The sequence below is a fragment of the Camelina sativa genome, chromosome 14, assembly GCF_030686135.1.
Source record: "Camelina sativa cultivar CO46 ecotype springtype chromosome 14, ASM3068613v1".
NCBI classification, from domain to species: domain Eukaryota; kingdom Viridiplantae; phylum Streptophyta; class Magnoliopsida; order Brassicales; family Brassicaceae; genus Camelina; species Camelina sativa.
This window is the reverse complement of record NC_141893.1, coordinates 8,483,626-8,502,992: the sequence shown is the minus strand read 5'-3', so window position 1 is coordinate 8,502,992 and position 19,367 is coordinate 8,483,626. Positions and strand designations below refer to the sequence as shown.

The window sequence follows — 19,367 nt, the reverse complement described above, 5'->3', positions numbered from 1 at the left end:
AGTGGAAAACAAGTTAATCATGGCCACTCGTGAGAATGTAGTGCAATACCGCAACAGCCTCTCTTCACCGTCCACGTGTCTCCCATATTATATGCTTTTTCTATTTTTGTGTTCCTATTGTTCCTTTTGTTTCAACTTTCAGCGCATGGCGTCACCTCCAATGACCTAGACAAATAATTTATAACCATCAAAGTTCCATGACCGAAATATTTTTCTATAGTCGTTGAAATGTTTTCCACATGCTCATGATTTATTTTTTTAATTTGCCATGGAAAGGATCGTGATTAGTTGCACGATACGTCAAATACTGTTGTTTTTAACTCTCAAACACTAGTCCTAGATAGATGATTTGTTTTATTTTTTATCATTCAACTATATAGTATAAAATAACTACCGAAATTTAATAGGGATATACCGATACTTTTTCATAGATCAAGAAAATCTTTACACCAAATTCTACCTAAGTTATTCTCTTGATTTAGTGTATATAGCCAGCCTCTCGATTGGTTTACCTGTAAGAAAATACATATACATTTACACATACACTGATACACACATATTCAATAGATTTTGAGTCTAACGCGACATCATGAGGAGCCAAAAAAGATCAACACCCCACTCACTTCACTTGTTACAAAATATCTCATTATATTTATAGATTAACAAGCTCAAACCAAACCTGCGTACTTAAATTTAGAATTACGTTTCTTCCTATTGGAACAAAATAAAATGGAACATCTTTTCCTCTGCGTTCTCCTCTGCGCTGCGATACTAATACTTGGAAAAATACTCAAAATTCTGATCCAAGATCGAAAGGAATCAACAGGCGATTTTCCTCCCGGAAGTCATGGTTTTCCGGTGATCGGAGAAACACTCCAGTTCATGCTTTCCGTTAACAGCGGCAAAGGATTCTACGAATTCGTCCGTAGTCGCCGTATCAGGTAAACTGAAGAAGCTTCTGGCTCATCTAGAAGGTTTCCGGTACACATCATTTATATATACTTAACAATATTTAGAAAAGAAAGAGAAAAAAAAACATACTTTTGTATATTACAGGTACGGAAGTTGTTTTAGGACAAGTTTGTTCGGAGAGACACACGTGTTCCTGTCGACGACCGAGTCAGCTCGGGCTGTCCTGAACAACGAGTCAGGGATGTTCACAAAACGGTACATAAAGTCCATAGGTGAGCTTGTAGGTGAACGGAGCCTTCTCTGTGCTCCTCAACACCATCACAAGATTCTCCGTAGCCGTTTGATCAACTTGTTCTCCAAAAGATCGACGGCTTTGATGGTTAGACACTTTGATGAACTCGTCGTGGACGCTCTTAGTGGATGGGAACACCATGGTACGGTGATCTTGCTCACAGATTTGCTCCAGGTTTGTTTCACACGCTTGCGTAGTATTGGTTGGGCCTCTTTAAAACTTTTTTTATGTAAGTTCGGCCCATAATGAATACCTGAAAATAAATGATAATTAACTTTAGTCAATTCAAAATTTTCATTCATTTTCTTACAAGGCATAACTTAATTGAGAAATGAGAGTGTTCTAAATGTGGTGGTGTTGCAGATAACATTCAAAGCAATGTGTAAGATGTTAATAAGTCTAGAAGACGAAGAAGAATTGGGTTCCATGCAAAAAGATGTGGGCTTTGTTTGTGAAGCGATGCTAGCTTTTCCTCTCAATTTACCTTGGACTAGATTCCACAAGGGCATCATGGTACGTCGTTTTAATTACACTCTTTGAAATATCATATTATTATACACTAATTTGGTTTGATTCATATGATGCAGGCAAGAGGAAGAGTAATGGAGTTGTTAGAAAACATAATTAGAAAAAGGAGAATTGAAACAAATAATCAAAATATACATCATGAAGATTTTTTGCAGCAGCTTCTCGCAGTAGATAACGGCACTTCTTCGTCGTCTCCCAAGTTGACTGATGCTGAGATTAAGGACAATATTCTGACCATGATCATTGCAGGTCCAATTTAATACCCATCATTTTTACACTTAAGAGAGGAAAAATGAAAGAAGAAAAAAAAGTATAAATCAGATTAACTGAATCTTCTTAATTTAACATGAATCCGGTTTATACGAAAAAAAAAAATTTCAAATACAGGACAGGACACGACGGCTAGTGCTCTAACATGGATGGTTAAGTACCTCGGTGAAAATCAGAAGGTTTTGGATATTCTTATTGTAAGTTCTATAACTAGTTTCTCTTGTGCGATATTTTAATAATTATTTATCACTTTAGTTTCTGTTTTTCTTTCTAATCCGAATAAAGACAAATTTAAAGGGTTTTCCTTTTAAAAACATGTCATTGTCTTGGTCGGTCAACAGGAAGAACAATCTCAGATTGGGAAGAGTGCATCAGATAAACCATTTCTTGAACTTGAAGATCTCAGTGAAATGCCATATGCCTCAAAGGTACTATATAAACGTTTTTTCAATGGACTACTTAATTAGTTTAAATTATGTTTATATGCATATATAATTTCTGGATATAGTTAATGAAAGAATCTCTGAGAATGGCGTCTGTAGTGCCTTGGTTCCCAAGATTAGTACTTCAAGACTGTGAAATGGAAGGTTTACTTTAATTATTTATCTTTAAGAAAATCAATTCCCTATATTCTTATTTTGTTTGATCGATCTGACTTAGATACATTTTGTTTTCTGATTTTAAAGGATATAAGATTAAAAAAGGGTGGAATATAAATATTGACGCAAGATCCATTCATCTTGATCCTGATGTATATAATAAACCTCACAAGTTCAACCCTTTAAGGTTTGAGGTAAGTTAAGTACAGCACAATTTAAAGTAAAAGTATTAAAATTTTACAGTTTCTTTGTTTAACTGTTTTGTGTCTACTTACGAAACTTGATTTGAATGAAGGCTGAAGCAAAAGCAAACAGTTTCTTAGCATTTGGGATGGGTGGAAGAACATGTCTTGGACTTGTTATGGCCAAGGCTATGATGTTAGTATTTCTCCACCGTTTTGTAACCACTTACAGGTTCGTACCATTTTTTTATATCTAGTATAGCAAAATTTGAATGATTATGACATAGTATTTTTTTAATGATTGTGAAAAAAAAAAAAAAATTGAAGTTGGGAGGTGGTAGATGAAGATCCAAGCATCGAAAAGTGGACATTATTTGCAAGATTGAAGAGTGGATATCCAATTCGCGTGTCACGTAGATTATAAATTTGTAGATACAATGTTATTTCAAATTAGATTTTATATATCAATAAGTGTTTCTAGATACAATGTTTCATATCCAAATGTTATTTATTGTAATACACTAAAACCTCTATAAATAAATAATGTTGGGACCATGAAAATCTATTAATTTATAGAGGTTTTAATTTTTCGATAAATTAATAATATTAATTTATAGAGAGGCTTTCTTAATGTGGTAAAAAAACTTAAATAAGATTTAATCCTTATAAATAATATTTTTATAAAATCAATTACAAAAAAATAACAATTATCATGTTTTTAATATAACACTCAAAGATTTTTATATAGTAAAAATATTAAAAATGAACTCTAATAAAAATTGATGTGTACATATACACATATATTTAGATAATTTAATAGAATTATAAATTTATATTATTGATGAGACCATATATTTACAAAGGATTTTCAAAAAAAATATTATCTTATTATATTATTAAATTGGGTCCAAAATTACACTATTCTCATCTTAGGACCGAAAAAATTTATTAATTTATAGAAATTATTAATTTACCGAGTATTAATTTATAGAGGTTCTACTTATAGTATAGTATGATTTTGCATAATTTCATATTGTCATTACTATAATAAGAAAGAGGGGAGAAGGTTCCTCTTTGTTTTGTGTTTTATGGACACATGATTAAAATTCCTCCATATATAATAATTCTAAGGTGATCTCTAAACTTTCAGCTTAAAAAGTAAACAATTACCAAAGAAATGGATGATGATTGTATGTTGACAGTTGAAGTTTTCTTTATTAACACAAATATTACATATGGAATCTGAGAGTAATCTATGATAACTAAAAAAATTTGTTGGTACACTAGTTAAAATAACATCTCCTAGTACTAGGAAATAACCACTACTAGTCTACTGGAATTTTAGTAGTTATTTTTTTTATTATTATTACTTTTTTTTTGTCAACCATTTTTTAGTAGTTATTTATTTGACATAAATGTGCTTATCTGAAAATTCAATACAATTTAAATTTCGGTATAATTCTCAATTGCTTTGATGCTAAGGAATGACTCAAAAAGTGTGTATTTTTCTTTAATTAATGTGATAAATGTTTATACAATACTAAAATTTGGTTTAGAAAACGGTTGTTGTGCAAGAGGATAATGTTTCGCTAAAAAATGATTAGTTTATAATTGAATTCCAAAGCGCGTCCAATATATGTGTCATGGACAGAACAAAAGTTTGATTAAAGAAGATCAAACAGGTTGTGGATCCTAGGAACAAGTATGTTGTTCTAATGTCAGATTGTTATTATGGATTTGTATGTCATTACTAAATCAGTTTTCTTTTCTTTCTAGTACTAAAACAATTTAATTAAAACTTTAGTATCCTCTTAAGATTCTCTTATTGTGGGCTCACCTAGAGCACTTTGTTGCCAAAAAAAGAAGAAGAAATCTTTATATTAATAATTTTCTGCTTATTCATCATCGTAACATATTGAACAATCCGTAGACGTCAAAATTCGCATCCTAATTATATTTTCTTATAATAATTTTCTGTTTCATCATAATTATATTAACACTTTTTTAAGCTGTAAGTTGATGAAGTTTTACTTCTTGTTGTTATATATTTTATCAAGGTTATTATTACACTTCTTTCTAAAACTACATTTATTAGAAAGATCATAAAATTGTATAAGGTGCCTTGTTGTGCCATGCAATTCTAATACAAGTCTGTATGTTTTTGGGTTGTCAATGACAAAATGTGTCGGGTTCAATTATATTGTATTACGCATCTCATTGTGAGGACGTGGACTCGTAATGAAAAATATAATATAGAAAGACACAGCAAAAGTTAAAATGTTGGTGACTTAGCTTGTTGCCAATTATATTATAGAACACACAAAGTAGTGGATAAGAACAGGTCCTAAATAACTTCATACTTTGGACAAACTTTTTGAAGGAAAATATTAATAAATGGATTAGAAAGAACTTTCACTGGCAAGAAGATCAACAACTAAATTATATACTGTTTCATAAATCTTGATTCATAAATATCCCGTAGCCAGCGAGTATTAGTTCAATCTGATATAACTTAGCACAACAGAAAATAAAACTCCAATTGTTTGGTTATATACTCGATAGAAAGTTTTCATTAAAAGTAAAAATTACTGAAAAATTCATTAGTTGACCTAAACCGAAATAAACTCCAACTTTTTTTCTTTTAACTTTAAGTTTAGCTAAAGTCAAACCAAACCTTAAGATTTATATTTAACTCAAATGAATGTGTTAAAATTTATTTTCTACTTCGAAGTTGGTATCTTTAGTTTATGCTCAATAATAATTTTTAAATATTATTACCATATTGGACAGTAATAACAAATTAATAAGTTGCATCCTTTCATGAGACACAAAATAATGCCACAGTTTGACAAGAATTATGGAGAAAAATATGAAGAGAGCACATGGATCATAAAAGAGTCACCGGAGTTAAAATTAAAAGGCCTAGGATAGTAAGATATATAAATTCATCCTCGCAAATTAGTTTTTAGCTAAATGATCTAATCAAACTTCAGAAAAATTATACAAATTTGCGCCACCCCCTAATTCGAAATAGCTAAGTACGAACCATAACCAGAACCATTATTAGAGCCAGGGCCATCCACGAGCCTATGACTACGACTACGACGACCATGACGACGATGACGTCCACTTCCATCGTCACGCGATCCGTGCCACTGCACGATGCTGTTTTGAGGCTCAGGTACACCGTTGTTTTCCCACTTGCTTTTCCACTGAGGGACAACGCCGTTTTGCAACTGTGGGACAACGCCGTTCTGCTGCCACTGAGGAGCGACACCGTTCTGCTGCCAGTGATCAACGCCGTTTTGCAACTGAGCGAAATCGCCGTTTTGCAACTGAGGGAAATCGCCGTTTTGAAACTGTGGGAAAACGCCGTTCTCCAAACGATTAGCAGCACCGTTCTGCTGACACTGAGGGTCGACACCGTTCTGCAAGTAATCAACGCCGTCCTGCTGCAACTGAGGGACACCGTATTGCCAGTGATCACCGAGGCCGTCGTTTTTCTGCCACTGAGGGACGGCACCGTTTTGCCATGGATCCCTTTCTTGGAGGAGCGACTTCTTCCTCTCCATGATAAAAGTCTCAACCGTCATACGAAAGTCCTCCCTGCTCAAACCATCCATCGTCTTGGACCTCAACGACGCCGTTTTCGTCACTCTCTCCGTTTCCATCCTCCGGTACTCCACCTTCTCCTCCGTCTTCTTCTTCTTCTCTGATCTCGTCCTCCTGTAACTCTTCGAACTCACCTCAACCACCTCTCGATCATATCTACAAATACTCTCCTCAACCGGCTTATAAAACTCTTGAAACGCCGGCACAGTCTCTCTGTAAACGGAGTTGTTATAATACCCAACATCCTGATGACCATTCAGTATATTATAATCATCAAACGTCAATACACGAGGGGGCGGGGGGACGGCAAGATATTGATCGTATAGTAGCTCCCGTTCCTTTTCCTTGGTGGTTTTGGATTCGTGAAGGTAAGCTAAAGCCAAGAAGCTGGCGCCTACGCCAGCGGACGCGAAGAGAAGGATTTTTAGAAACCCAATAAACCAATTGAACCAAACCATAACCGCATGCAGTGAAGTCACCGTCGCCCGTAGATACCACGCACCTACTGCGAAGGCGGCCACTTTGACGACGGAGAGAATATTCGAGAACAGATTGTTAGGACCGTAGTTCCAAAACGGATAGTTGTATATCATACTCGACGCCTCCATTTTTTTTTTTTTTTTGGTGTATAGAGAGATGTATTCTGAGGGTTATTATGGTGTGTATATATATATATATATATGTAAATGTATGGGTGAAATAATTCTAGGGAAGATTTTGCGAGAAAATGAAACGGGAAAGGGAAGATATATGATAAATTTTCTCGGGGAGATTGATCGGATTAATAAAAGGAAAGATAAGAGGAAACAAATATTCTGGTTGGAGAAAGAGACACACTGATACTGAGACAGATACGATCACTAGAGAGACTAGCTAGTGTGGTCCTTTTATATAGAGAACTTCATAATACGTAGATTTATATATCATTTGCATAATGGTCATTTTATAATATGTTGCTTGGCCGTCCCAATTAATTTGTTTCATTTCTTTAAAAAATATAGTCTGGGCAAGTACTCTATTGCCCAAATTAGTGGTTGTTTGCTGTTTATTCTATATTCAGTTGTCTATGTTTTTAACCAACGAATAAACAATGGTTCGTTTTTAACTTGTTGAAAACAAGGTTGGGCGCCCTATAATAATATCTGCGACTACGAATGTGCATTAGTATGTAGTATATGTCATATACTGTATAGGCGCTAGAGAACGGTGAAATTAATTATTATCTGAGTTCATATATAAGCCATGTTGGTTATCATGGTGGATATTTAAAATATACTTTTATTCTATCATATATAAATTATTTTCAATTTAGAAAAAGATATATATGTTAGATTGCAGGATTTTACTCAAATCCATCATATTATTGGCATTGCTTGCGTTGGTAGATCTTTTGATTATAGCAAAAATTCGAAATTTTCCATTTTATATGCGCATTCATATATAGATATATAATATCCTACATGTTCAATTTGTTAAGAAATATATAATATCTTAATTCTAAAAGGATCTTTTATTGATATAGCAAGTTTCCAATGTCAAACGAACCCAATATTTAATGAAATCTCACTAAGTTTTTCCGGATTCGGGTGTAGATATTTCTACAAACATAAATCGAACTATATACTGCTATGTTTCGAATCTTTGCTGAAGTATATATGTTTCAAATCTTTGCTGAAGTAAAAAATATATATATATATTTTTTAAATGTATATTTTACATCAAGTAATAACGATTCATATAATATATAATTCTACAACGCAACAACGCGACTCAAACGTTATATTTTTACAAGATATATCTGTACGTAGTACATACGTGACAAACAACAATTATCCCCATGTAGATAGACTGGTTGGTGAGCATATGTATAAAGTATAAACAAACTATAAATCCACTTGTAAGCTCCTTTTAAGCGGCCACGTGAAATCACGCGCCAAGAAAAAACTTATCCACACATAATGATAATGAAATGATTCAGAAATACTGAAATGTAATATAGTTTCACGATCACGAGGTTCTCATGGAAATCGAAAATTCTAGAAAAATGATCGAGATCCGGGAATCACGTGAGATGAGATGTGAGTCACGTGCTCAAAAGCAATCTTAATACACACTAAAAATAAAGATGGCGATGTAACATTTTCAAAGGTCAAGGCTGAATCCATTTATTTCAGAAAACAGAGTAGTTTATAAGAAAATTACAGACAAGACTGGTTTATGTATGTGCAGATCCAAACACTGGCCGATTCTGTGCTCACTATCAAACAATATTTGTCATAATTATCATAACCTCTTTTTGTATTCCGACAATATCAAGCAAATAAATTAGATGTTGACGTTGAAAAAATAAATAAAAGTAATTAGTTTGATTCGTACGGTTTCATGCATGTTCGACATAATTTGTAATACTTAGCCAGATTCATGTCCTGTTTTGTCCACCATGCACTTTCGTTCGTAACAGTTTTTATATGTGAAGAAGTTGTAGTCTTGTAGACTTTCACAATTTGTAGTTTCTGATTGGTGTCTTCATTTTTGTTTATAGTTAAATTAGTTATCGTGTTTATTTTTGACAAAAAATACAATATTTGATTATTGTTCTCTATCAAACACTTTTACAATTATAAACATAAATGCCATAAATACAATTATAAACATTCGCATGTTTCTGCTACTTCAACTGCTGAAGCAAAAATACTCTTTTAAGAGTTGTCTGCTACCTCTCTAAGTGTCACTTTGTTGTCTTGTAGATCCTAGTCTCTATGGATACACCATAAACCTTGAGCTTGGGTTTCACTAATAAATCTCCCTCTTGTGTTTGGGAGTTAACACTATATATATATGTCTGGAGTGTCCTGACATAAATCTATAATAAGAGACTTTTTATACTACTTCAGCAGAGCAACAGCTTGATTGATATATATAGCGACAACTCACAACAATTTTTTTAAAGTAATGATTACTACAAAGTCATAAATACAATATGATAGCAGAAGCTCTATTCTAGGATTTACAATAACTATCCATCAATGATCGAAGTTTTGTGAATCAAACTAAAAAACAAAGATTACGGACCAATGAGTTGTGACTACCTTTATTAGTGTACTTTTGTGTGTGCTTGTTTTACGGGTTGAGACGTAGCTCCTGGTTTTGTTGGGAATGACTGAGAGTCTGTGAACGAGGGTTCTTTACCGACACGGAAATCCACTTCTTTATTCTGCATTGACTCTCTAAGAGAATAACAGTAACTTAGCTTAAAATCGAACCTTCTGAGCCACAGAGAAACTTACACCCTAAACCCGAACAGAGAAGTTGAAGTTTATGCACACAATAATTTGGAAACAAACATGTGAATTGAATTAACTGAGACCTGAGTACAGAGACAATGCTGTGAGATTCTTTGTGAACAACATAAAGCTAAGAACAGCCTAAATAAAGAAACGGCCCTTGAAGGCAATTGCTTGAAATCCCCACAATCTGCTGGTGATCATCAGTTGTGAATGTCAGGAACAGGTAAGTCCTTCATCTGCAACTGTTTGTTCATCCACTGCCAATTCTCTGGGGTTACTTCTCCTCCGAGAGCACGGATGACCGATCCGCCACTGCATGATCCCACTTTGCAACATTCTGCCAAAGACAACCCCTTTATTAGTCCGTACAGAAACCCGCTTGCGAATAGGTCACCCGCTCCTGTGGCATCAGTTGCTACTGTCTCTCCTATGGCTGATATTTGTACCACCTGATCAAGTAAAGAGATGAAAATACTTATTCGTTGTGATTTGTGAACTTTAGGATCCTTCAATTCAGTCAAAACCTAAAAAGAAAAGTGGGATCTTGATGTTGATAAAGATAAATAAATACCAAAGGTTATAGGTTTTTTAAAGATGATTCATATATATATACCCTTCAGTCCCAGAAACAACCTAACCAGAAAGAGCTTTTAGAATCACAATTTGAACTACAACTTTGTATGGCGAAATTTCCTCATAAGCGATCAAAAAGAGCCAAGGATAAGTGAAACATAAAGCTACTTGATAAGTTACCGAGCTTTTTTTTAAAAACAAACCTCTTTATTATGTTTTGCAATGCACCCTTTAGACCCTAAAGTTACCACAGCCCATCTGCAATGTCTGCTTAAGAACTCAAGAGCAGCCTCCGGGCCTGATTCTTGCTCACCCCTGAAACTCACAATCCAGAGCTTAAGAGTATTTCATGGACTCAAGCGAAAGGGTTAAAAAAAACCCTGAGTCTTTGCAGGGGATAAAGAAACATCAATTACCTAAGAAGCTCTGCTGCTTCGTCCTCGTTAGCAAAGCAAAGATCTATGTTACCAGACTCCAGAAGCTTTCGAAGCTCTGATTTAGAATTCCGGACCATCTAGTCACAAGAATTTATATATTTTCAATTCAAAAATGAAAAGCTCAAGTGCGTAAACATTTGTAAAGCCACAGATCATATTTCAAAAGGAGACTTGAAAACAAAAGGTTAATGGTTGCTCCAAACACATACCTCAAAACTAGCTAAATCCAAGGAAACAGAAAGACCTTCTTGCTTGGCAAATCGAATGGCTGCTTGGATTACTTCTAAATTAAGAACAGCATATCTTAGAACCAACCACTGTAATAGAGAAAGACCCATCAACAACGTTTTATGAACAAAACTCCATAACTTCACAATGCTTCCTAGTGGCAAAGAGAGATAAGAGGAGCTAAGCTTAACCTTAGAGCCTGTGAAATCTTCCTTGCTTAATTCATCAGCCTGAAACAGAATCAGCTTTTACCATCCTTTTTCTCATTGAAAAACCAATTCACAATATCAATAAATGCCTAAAAAGGAGAATAAACAAACCTGAATCTTCACAGCACTCGAGAGACATGGTCGCATTGTTCGATTACCAGAGTCATCAACCAAGCAAACACACTAAAAAGAAACAACGCCCACTGATCAAAATGAAATCTTTTCCAAAAAAGTAAAAAGGAAGAAGAAGCACAATTAATTTCACAAGTTGTGGCTAAAAGACCTGAGCAGTGGAACCTTTCTTCTTCCTCAGCCTAGAGATACTGACACCACTGAAACCCATATTGCTCACAAACAATTGGCCTTGTTCATCGTCGCCATAAGCCCCAATAATCCCAGTGGGTACACCGAACCCAACGCTCAAGCCTCTAACTGTATTGGTTACACTTCCACCAGCCATTTTCTTTAATGGAGCAATACTGATATGTGCGTTAAGCTCTTTTAGTATGTTGTCTAACTCATCCTTTTGCACCTTTAATAATAATTAAAAAAGAAAGATTTACACTTAGTATACGATAGATTAACACTAATTACAAATCCAGATTCCGATTACAGAGAGTTTACTCAAAGGAAGACAAGATTCAAAACTTTTGCCTAAACCCACATATAAAAAAAAAAAAAAAACACGATCACCGGGAATTTAAACTCAAAATTGCACAAAAAGAAAACAACAGAAGGAAGAGCTTACGGGAATGGAGCCACCACGATCACCGGGAATTTGATCGAGTAAAGACCAGTCAACGGGAGCGACGTTATCGATAAGAGCAGCGGGTTGGAGTCCAAGTACGAGTGGAATAGCTTCGGGGGTTTTGGGCAAGGCCTCAGCTACCATTCTCTGAGATGATATCTTTCTCTTTCTCAGTGTTGTTGTGTTATCTATCTCTCTGTTAGGCCTTGCCCGATTTTTCCTCCTCTGTCCCGTCTCAGTTTTTAATATATACGGCGGGTGGAGTGGAGACGAGACGAGACGAGGCCAGGAAGGATTATCGGATATTTACGAAACTGCCCTTACAGAAATCAAATAAAATCTTTGCTAGTTTGTAAATTGTGTAACTGATAAGATAATAATTCCCTACGTTTTCTTCTTGTCATGATTGACTTGACTCGTCTCATTGAGAGCAGTTTTCTTTATTTTTTTCCACAACAAAGTGAATTTTAAACAAGAAAAAGTAGAGGTCCAGTATCAATCTTGGATTTCGATATGAATAATGATAGTGTACTACTACACATTGTATTTGGCGCCGCTTTGCTTTATAGAGTCAAAAAGTACTTTATCCTGTACTGAGTGATTATCACCATTATTCCAAGGAGCCTCATTGCTCTTTCAAATGCTAATAAATGCTAGACTTATTATACCTTTTGATTTGTGTTGTACACTAACAATCATGGAAACCATTACAAGACTACAAGTACACCATATAGCGGCCACACATTTTAGCTTTATCGGTTTTTTTCTGTTTTTCATAAGAAGGCAAAGTGAGAGTGCTACCATGTCGAACTTCTCGTGGTTTAAAGGATTGAGAAAAAGACAAAATGGTCCACTTATTGAGATCTACAAGGAACTAGGGAGAATCCAATTACATGTATATTATTGTAACGAATGGGAAACAAAAGATAAATTTCAAGAAATGAAATGGCCTTTGACAAAAAGAAAGAGACGAATCATAATACAAGATTTGGTTTTATCAAAAAAAAAAAAAAAAAAGACGACCAAGCAAGCGTAATTCACGGTACCAATACCATCAACCCCACTAATAATTTGCAGTTATTATATAAATATATATGTATATCATGTTTGGATCTTCTTCATGTTTGCCTAGCAACATAGGCGCACATGGATTTGCATTAGCACATGCATCAGACTTATTATTCACTCATGTTTCATAAACTTGATTCTTAAGTTCAAAAGACCAAAGCAATATAGCATCCAAAGTTTGATCTGACAATACCATTCCCTAATATTCCATGACAAAATGTCGAACAAAGCTTCTCCAAGAGCTGCAAATTCATCTACCCTAATGTACTCTACCTGCCATTATTCAAACCAGAGACCGAAACATAATCCCCTCGAACATCTTATACTATAGGGTTTCGATCAGTAAACATACCTCAGAAAAATCAGTTCACATTAGATGGATGCTTGGTTTCTTTATCAGGCTGTATGTTGTTAGGAGTTTCTCTCACACTACCGAGCATTGAGTCATACTCCTCGTCCTTTTGCGCATGCTTCTTGCGCAGAACCTTCTCAAACTCAATCGCATTCAATGGCTTTGCATTCTCTGCAGCGTGAGCCTGTGCGAGGTTTGAGTAGTTTGTTGCTGACTCGGCGATAAAAGCAATTTCCTCATCAGTGAGCTTCCTGAGGAACCTTGCAGGGTTTCCTCCCCATACCTGAGTCATTATAGTCAAATGCGTTAGAACATTTATATCTAGCAGCAAATAATGAGATACAAACACCCTTTGGCATTCAAACGCAGGTGTATGAATAGAATAACATTTACACTTTCATCAAATTGACTTTTGGTAGAACATCTGAATTGTGGATAGATACGTTTTACCTAGATAGAGAAGAAGATTTCTCAGACTAGAAACTGTATTTTAATGTAACAACCAATCTACAATACTCTCAACAGTATAGTCTATGGTGTCTAAATAGCAATTGAAGTATGTCAGCACCAATGGTTATGGGGCTTCAGGTAATCAGAAAATTTTCCACAAATCCATACCTCTCCAGAAGGAATTCTGGTGTTTTGTCGTACAAGCGCACCAGCAGCAACCATCCCATGCTTTTCAACTACGACCCCGTCAAGAAGTGTCGCCCCCATCCCAATAAAGGTCTCATTCTCAACAGTACATCCATGTAAAACAGCACTATGACCTGTAACACACCTAGTTTAACACTATAGCCCAAATGCTTCTTGGAGATGCATCAATAATAGACAATTACAAAATAAACAGTAAGAGATTCCTACTAACCAATGGTTACATTATCTCCAATGATGGTTGGATGCACCTTCCCACTTAAGTTTGATTTTGCCACATGCACAAGTGAGTTGTCCTGAATATTAGTTCCTGATCCAACACTAACGGTGTTTGCATCCCCTGCGCAGAATAGAAGAGAGCAAGTTTAGACTGTATGTTAGTCAAGTTTTTTCCTGCTAAAAAAGTACTAACAGGCTTAACCATACAATACCAATGAATTATCACATCCCATCATTCTGCACAAAAAGGAAAACCTTATTCTATTACCGTTAAACCCAAGGATGTGCATCAAAAAAACAACAAATAAAAATCCAAACTAGCCTACAGATACTTGCACTATGTCAAATTCGATAAAAGGGGATATCATATACCCATTAGAATAACAGCAAGAACCATCAAGATATATAATGTAATAATACTCAAGGTAAGGCTCATTAAGTAATGCTAAGCTCCACATTGAGCAGTCTTATACTTATTCATCACTAAACCACAAAAGAAGAGTTAAGAACATATATTCGTTTGCTACTTTCTACCGTGATAGTTGACCTAGCTAAGGATAAACAGAAGTAACTGATATCTAAAACCAAACTTCAGTCACTCCACACTGAAGCTTAGTAACTCGCTCACCTCGTAGTACGCATCCATACCAAATGGACGATCCTCTTCCAATCTGAACGTCCCCAATCACTGAAGCGCTTGGTGCCACAAAAGCTCCCTTATCCACAATCGGAGCCTTATCAAACACGTTCATCAGAGTCCGATGCCTTGACACTAAAGAGAAAAGCCACGATTACAATATGAACAAATTATCAGAACCAGCAAAAGACACATTCCTATAAGAGTCCATCAATTAATTAAATCCCATCTGCTACACAAAAATCCAGATTCGCTACATATCCAATTCCGGATCTCTAACCTAATCAGACGAGCTGAGTAACTCAATCGAAAACTCCTCAAATGATACGAATTCGAAATAGGAGAGTAAAATAGAGCTACGGTGAAGCTTACGTTGTTCGCGGAAGTAATTTTTGCCTTGAAGGCGACAACCGAGGCGATCGAGAGCTTGACCGGTCTCACGGATCCAAAAACCAACCGAGTAAAATGCTCTGCCTAGGGTTCCCATTGATCTTCAGCTTCTTCGATTTCACAGGTAAGCGAGGACTCTACACTGAAGGAAGAAGACGAAGATGGTCGAGCCTCCAAGAGTTGAAGGTGAACAAGACTGAAGGCGAAATGCAAAATGAGCGTAAATTACAGTTACGGTGGTTTATTCTGGTTCAAGCGAACCAAAATTAAAAACTGAACCAAAATTAATAATTTCATAAGTCTACACGTCCACATCAAAATAATTAACTACTGTGCACCTAATTTCCGTTTTCTTCTATTGTCATGATGCGTCATCTATTCGAATTACTTTTTCTTTTTCAATAATAGTACTCTAATCAGTTATGAGTTGTGTTGCTATATAGGGTATTGTTGCTAAATTGAACGGTCCATAACCTGCCGACCAAAAACATATATGGCCCTATCAGTATGCAGTCGTTTCGAATCGTTTCTTCCAACGCACAACACGTGAAAAAAAGAAAGATAAATATCATCGGGTAAAAATGGCCCACTGATAGGTGGAGGTGTCAGCCTGTCAGGTTGTGTTGTTATATAAGAAATCTCTTTAAAAGCTTTCTTTCATTCATTGATTAGCTCAACTATTCTCATCCGTCGCTAGATCAAATATGGCTCTCGAAATATGCGTGAAAGCTGCTGTTGGTGCTCCTGATCACTTCGGCGACTGTAACTTTCTTCTCTCTCTCTGTTTTGATTTGTTTTTGTAAATTCTGGTGTTTTTTGAACATCGATCGTTTGGTATCAAAGTGTTTGTTTGTCGTTTTAGGTCCGTTCAGCCACAGGGCTATTCTTACCCTCGAGGAGAAGAATCTTACCTACAAAATGCATCTCATTAACCTTTCCGACAAACCCCAGTGGTCAGTTTCTCATTAACCTAGCTAGATCTCTCTTACTTACTTGTTTCACTTGTTCCGTTAGTTTGTTTTGAGCATAGCATAAATCTCTAGGGTATACTTGTAATAGTATTGGGCTGTGTTGATTTTTATGAATCTGGGCTATGTTAACCGGAAATTAGATTGGGTTTAGTTAGTTAAATTACAAGCTTAAGTAAGTGTTAACCGGACCTGGGCTCATATGAATATACTGTATGATGATGCAGGTTCTTGGACATTAGTCCTCAAGGGAAAGTACCAGTGCTTAAGATCGACGACAAGTGGGTCGCTGATTCCGATGTCATCGTTGATCTCCTCGACGAGAAGTACCCTGATCCACCTCTCAAGACACCTCCTGCATTTGCCTCTGTTGGTTCCAAAATTTTTGGTACTTTTGGGACTTTCTTGAAGAGCAAAGACTCTAATGACCAATCTGAACAGGCGTTGCTTCATGAGCTTGAAGCTTTGGAGAACAATCTCAAGAGTCACGAGGGTCCTTTCATCGCCGGGGAAAGAGTCTCCGCGGTGGATCTGAGCTTAGCACCAAAGCTTTACCATCTCGAAGTCGCTCTTGGCCATTTCAAAAGCTGGTCTGTCCCCTCAAGCTTGCCCCATGTCCATAACTACATGAAGGCTCTGTTCTCTCTTGACTCCTTTGAGAAAACTAAGCCTGAGGAGAAGTATGTGATCTCTGGATGGGAACCCAAGGTCAACCCTTGAAGCTATATGCCCACTAAGAGCCTGGTGATAAGGTGGTTCAAGGTCTCTCTTGTGTCAGTCAAATAATAATGTACTTGGACCTTTTATGTTATGTATTGTATTAATGAAATAAGTTTCGTTTGAGATAAGATCTGAGAAACAGAACTTTATAGGACGAGTTTTTTCTTAGACAAACTGGTTAAGAAACTCATCGACGCTTGTGTACTTGACCTCGGGGTAAAGCTCGGAGGCCTCAACTCCAGAAGAAGGGTCTATAGTGAAAGAGGTAAGATCGCCCCTCACAAGTACTGTATGGATCAAACCCACCAGAAAATCCATTGGAGGCTGAGTCTCTACAAATGCAAGTGACTCATTTAATACTTTGGACAGACCACTAATTTATATGAATACTGTTTGTTAAGGTTTAACTGATCACCTTGGATGTTTTTAAGGAGTTCTTCCTCTGAAACATAAGTCTTCTCGAGAGTCTTACCGATCTTTCTCTCCCACAAACCAACCATATCGTTCTGCGATACAATGTTCTTGGGCGGGTGAATGTAGAGAATCTTATTAAGTGTTCTCGGGTCATCAACAGCTTTCATTGTATATGCAACAATGTCTTCTTCAGTGTTGACAATGGCTACAACACAAATAAAATAATCACACATTAGTACCACAATTGCAATTTGCAAAAATAATTGAAGATGGTAACGCTTAAAGGTACATCATATATACCTTTGACATTGCCACTGTCGTAGATTGAAACTTTATCTCTAGGAGGGCTTCTGAGTCGTAAGTGGCATTGACCTAAACAACTAACGAAAAAACCAGTAAAGCAACCAGTGACCACATACGTATAAGGTATCTTTGCGGCTTCTATGGCACGCCTTATCTGAGCTTTAGTGATGAATTCTGATAGTGTTGGCTCGATGGCCACCGTACGGTCCACGTCATTGCCAAATTCTGACGGTAAGAATCTCTGGATGACAAAAGATTAGTTCCAAATCTATTAATTGAAATATCTTCATGAGCCTAAAAGAAAAGGATGTGATATATACAAAAAAAAAAAGGACCTTAACATTTCCAAGTTCTTTGATGGCATCAATAATATTGATTTGATCTAGAATTTGAGGCCGACCAACAGCTGAGATCACGACATCGACGAGTTTAATCGCCTTCACTAAGCTTTCTTTATCAGTTAGACTTCCCTGTCATCATTATCAGCATTCCAATCGGCAAAGACTCAGAAAGATATGCAGAGCAATATATGATCTCTTTATGACATGAGTTATGTAACGGCTTGTGCAACTCAAAGCAGAAAGATAAGTCTAAGAGTATAAATATCGTTTTGACACGGATGATTGCAAACTATTTTAGGACCTCTATGTTAAGACAAATTTGAAAAGGATATGTACCTAGAATTGTTTTTTTTTTTTGTTTCCTAGGATCTAACTAAATATTTTTCAAAATATTATGTTTTGGAACATAAGCTTTTCAATGATAATTTAAATTTCATTAAACATTTAAAAAAAAAAATATTTCATCCTAAATGATCTAATAATTAATACTCAAGTGAGCTTACGTACAGTTACAAAAGAATCCATAAATCTTTGAGAAAACAAGATTTGAACTAGACACTCGCGGGAGAAGAGAGAAGTCACGTACGTAGAGTATGGTGACGCCAAGATCTCTGAAGCTCTCGACGAGTTTAGCCTTGACTGGATCGGAGAGAGACGCTTCTCTAACCATAGCGAAGGTGGCGTGGCTGGAGTTGGCGCTTCCTTCGACGATGAACTTTCCGATGCGACCTGTCGCCCCAATCACCAGAATCTTGCTCGTCATCTGTTCTCTTCTATTTTTCTCGTGTTGTTGGGTTTCAGAGAATAGAACAGAGAATAAACCGACTCATATTTGTCGTGTTTATATATATTTTTTTGTTCGGTGGAGCCAAGGACTGTGGGGTAAGTTGAAATTATCGAAGCACCCTTGGCTAATTCACTTTGACTACTACAACGTCGAAGTGCGTCAGCTATTGCATTCGCCTTCTAGGAGAACAAAATATGTATGAGATTTTAAGTTTGTTTTGGAAGTTTTCAAATTTTATCCCAACTTCATCACTTTTCAGCGACCATATTGAATGTTTATGTTTCAGGTAAAAACATAGCACAAAAATGGAAATTACATAGACTGACTATATTAAAATGCAATTCCAACATATCGAGTTATTGATATTCAATTAGTATACGGAGAAATCATTCTTCAATTTTTCACTATTTGTGATAAAAATATAGGAAAAATGGTTTATCTCGTTCCACTATATAAACGGACCAACTAAAGTAACACTAAAAACAACCAATAGCATCGGTTAAACTAAAGTAACACTAGAAAACAACCAATATGCATCGGTACAACATCTCAAATTTTCTCAAATATATTATTTTATTATATTTAATATAACTTAATTTTTATTTTAAATTAAAAATAAAATAAAAAACAAAAAAAA

General features: G+C 35.8%; 6 protein-coding genes across 7 annotated transcripts; 2 read left to right on the top strand and 4 right to left on the bottom strand.

Annotated features, from left to right (window-relative positions):
• Window positions 1-405: 405 nt before the first annotated feature.
• Window positions 406-3,338, top strand: LOC104740658 (3beta,22alpha-dihydroxysteroid 3-dehydrogenase-like). Of its 2 annotated transcripts, XM_010461333.3 has the most exons (10): window positions 406-941; window positions 1,057-1,378; window positions 1,568-1,717; window positions 1,792-1,981; window positions 2,120-2,199; window positions 2,344-2,430; window positions 2,511-2,589; window positions 2,689-2,795; window positions 2,897-3,015; window positions 3,111-3,338. In XM_010461333.3, exons 1-10 carry the CDS (start codon window positions 730-732, stop codon window positions 3,205-3,207), a joined length of 1,443 nt encoding a protein of 480 aa, XP_010459635.2. In that variant the 5' UTR covers window positions 406-729; the 3' UTR covers window positions 3,208-3,338. The 2 variants fall into 2 exon arrangements, 1 of the variants encoding a protein (XP_010459635.2); XR_015580230.1 differs by lacking the exon at window positions 2,511-2,589 and having other exon boundaries at window positions 567-941.
• A 2,330-nt stretch (window positions 3,339-5,668) lies between these two features.
• LOC104740657 (uncharacterized) lies at window positions 5,669-7,266 on the bottom strand. Its single transcript, XM_010461332.2, has one exon. It carries the CDS (start codon window positions 7,001-7,003, stop codon window positions 5,804-5,806), a length of 1,200 nt encoding a protein of 399 aa, XP_010459634.1. The 5' UTR covers window positions 7,004-7,266; the 3' UTR covers window positions 5,669-5,803.
• Window positions 7,267-9,726: 2,460 nt separating this feature from the next.
• LOC104740656 (uncharacterized) lies at window positions 9,727-12,894 on the bottom strand. The gene is made up of 8 exons (XM_087484938.1): window positions 11,878-12,894; window positions 11,413-11,661; window positions 11,241-11,312; window positions 11,112-11,150; window positions 10,902-11,009; window positions 10,672-10,769; window positions 10,459-10,570; window positions 9,727-10,131 (listed from the first exon to the last, which is right to left on the bottom strand). The coding sequence occupies exons 1-8, from the start codon at window positions 12,019-12,021 to the stop codon at window positions 9,883-9,885; spliced, it is 1,071 nt and encodes a 356-aa protein (XP_087341064.1). The 5' UTR covers window positions 12,022-12,894; the 3' UTR covers window positions 9,727-9,882.
• A 174-nt stretch (window positions 12,895-13,068) lies between these two features.
• Window positions 13,069-15,618, bottom strand: LOC104740655 (gamma carbonic anhydrase 1, mitochondrial). Its single transcript, XM_010461329.2, has 5 exons — window positions 15,180-15,618; window positions 14,799-14,942; window positions 14,166-14,291; window positions 13,916-14,067; window positions 13,069-13,580 (listed from the first exon to the last, which is right to left on the bottom strand). The coding sequence occupies exons 1-5, from the start codon at window positions 15,292-15,294 to the stop codon at window positions 13,308-13,310; spliced, it is 810 nt and encodes a 269-aa protein (XP_010459631.1). The 5' UTR covers window positions 15,295-15,618; the 3' UTR covers window positions 13,069-13,307.
• A 201-nt stretch (window positions 15,619-15,819) lies between these two features.
• Window positions 15,820-17,013, top strand: LOC104740653 (glutathione S-transferase DHAR1, mitochondrial). Its single transcript, XM_010461325.3, has 3 exons — window positions 15,820-15,959; window positions 16,060-16,150; window positions 16,393-17,013. Exons 1-3 carry the CDS (start codon window positions 15,902-15,904, stop codon window positions 16,883-16,885), a joined length of 642 nt encoding a protein of 213 aa, XP_010459627.1. The 5' UTR covers window positions 15,820-15,901; the 3' UTR covers window positions 16,886-17,013.
• On the bottom strand, window positions 16,673-18,891 carry LOC104740654 (isoflavone reductase homolog P3-like). Its single transcript, XM_010461326.3, has 5 exons — window positions 18,530-18,891; window positions 17,938-18,072; window positions 17,600-17,843; window positions 17,301-17,504; window positions 16,673-17,217 (listed from the first exon to the last, which is right to left on the bottom strand). The coding sequence occupies exons 1-5, from the start codon at window positions 18,704-18,706 to the stop codon at window positions 17,051-17,053; spliced, it is 927 nt and encodes a 308-aa protein (XP_010459628.2). The 5' UTR covers window positions 18,707-18,891; the 3' UTR covers window positions 16,673-17,050.
• Between the last annotated feature and the right edge of the window lie 476 nt (window positions 18,892-19,367).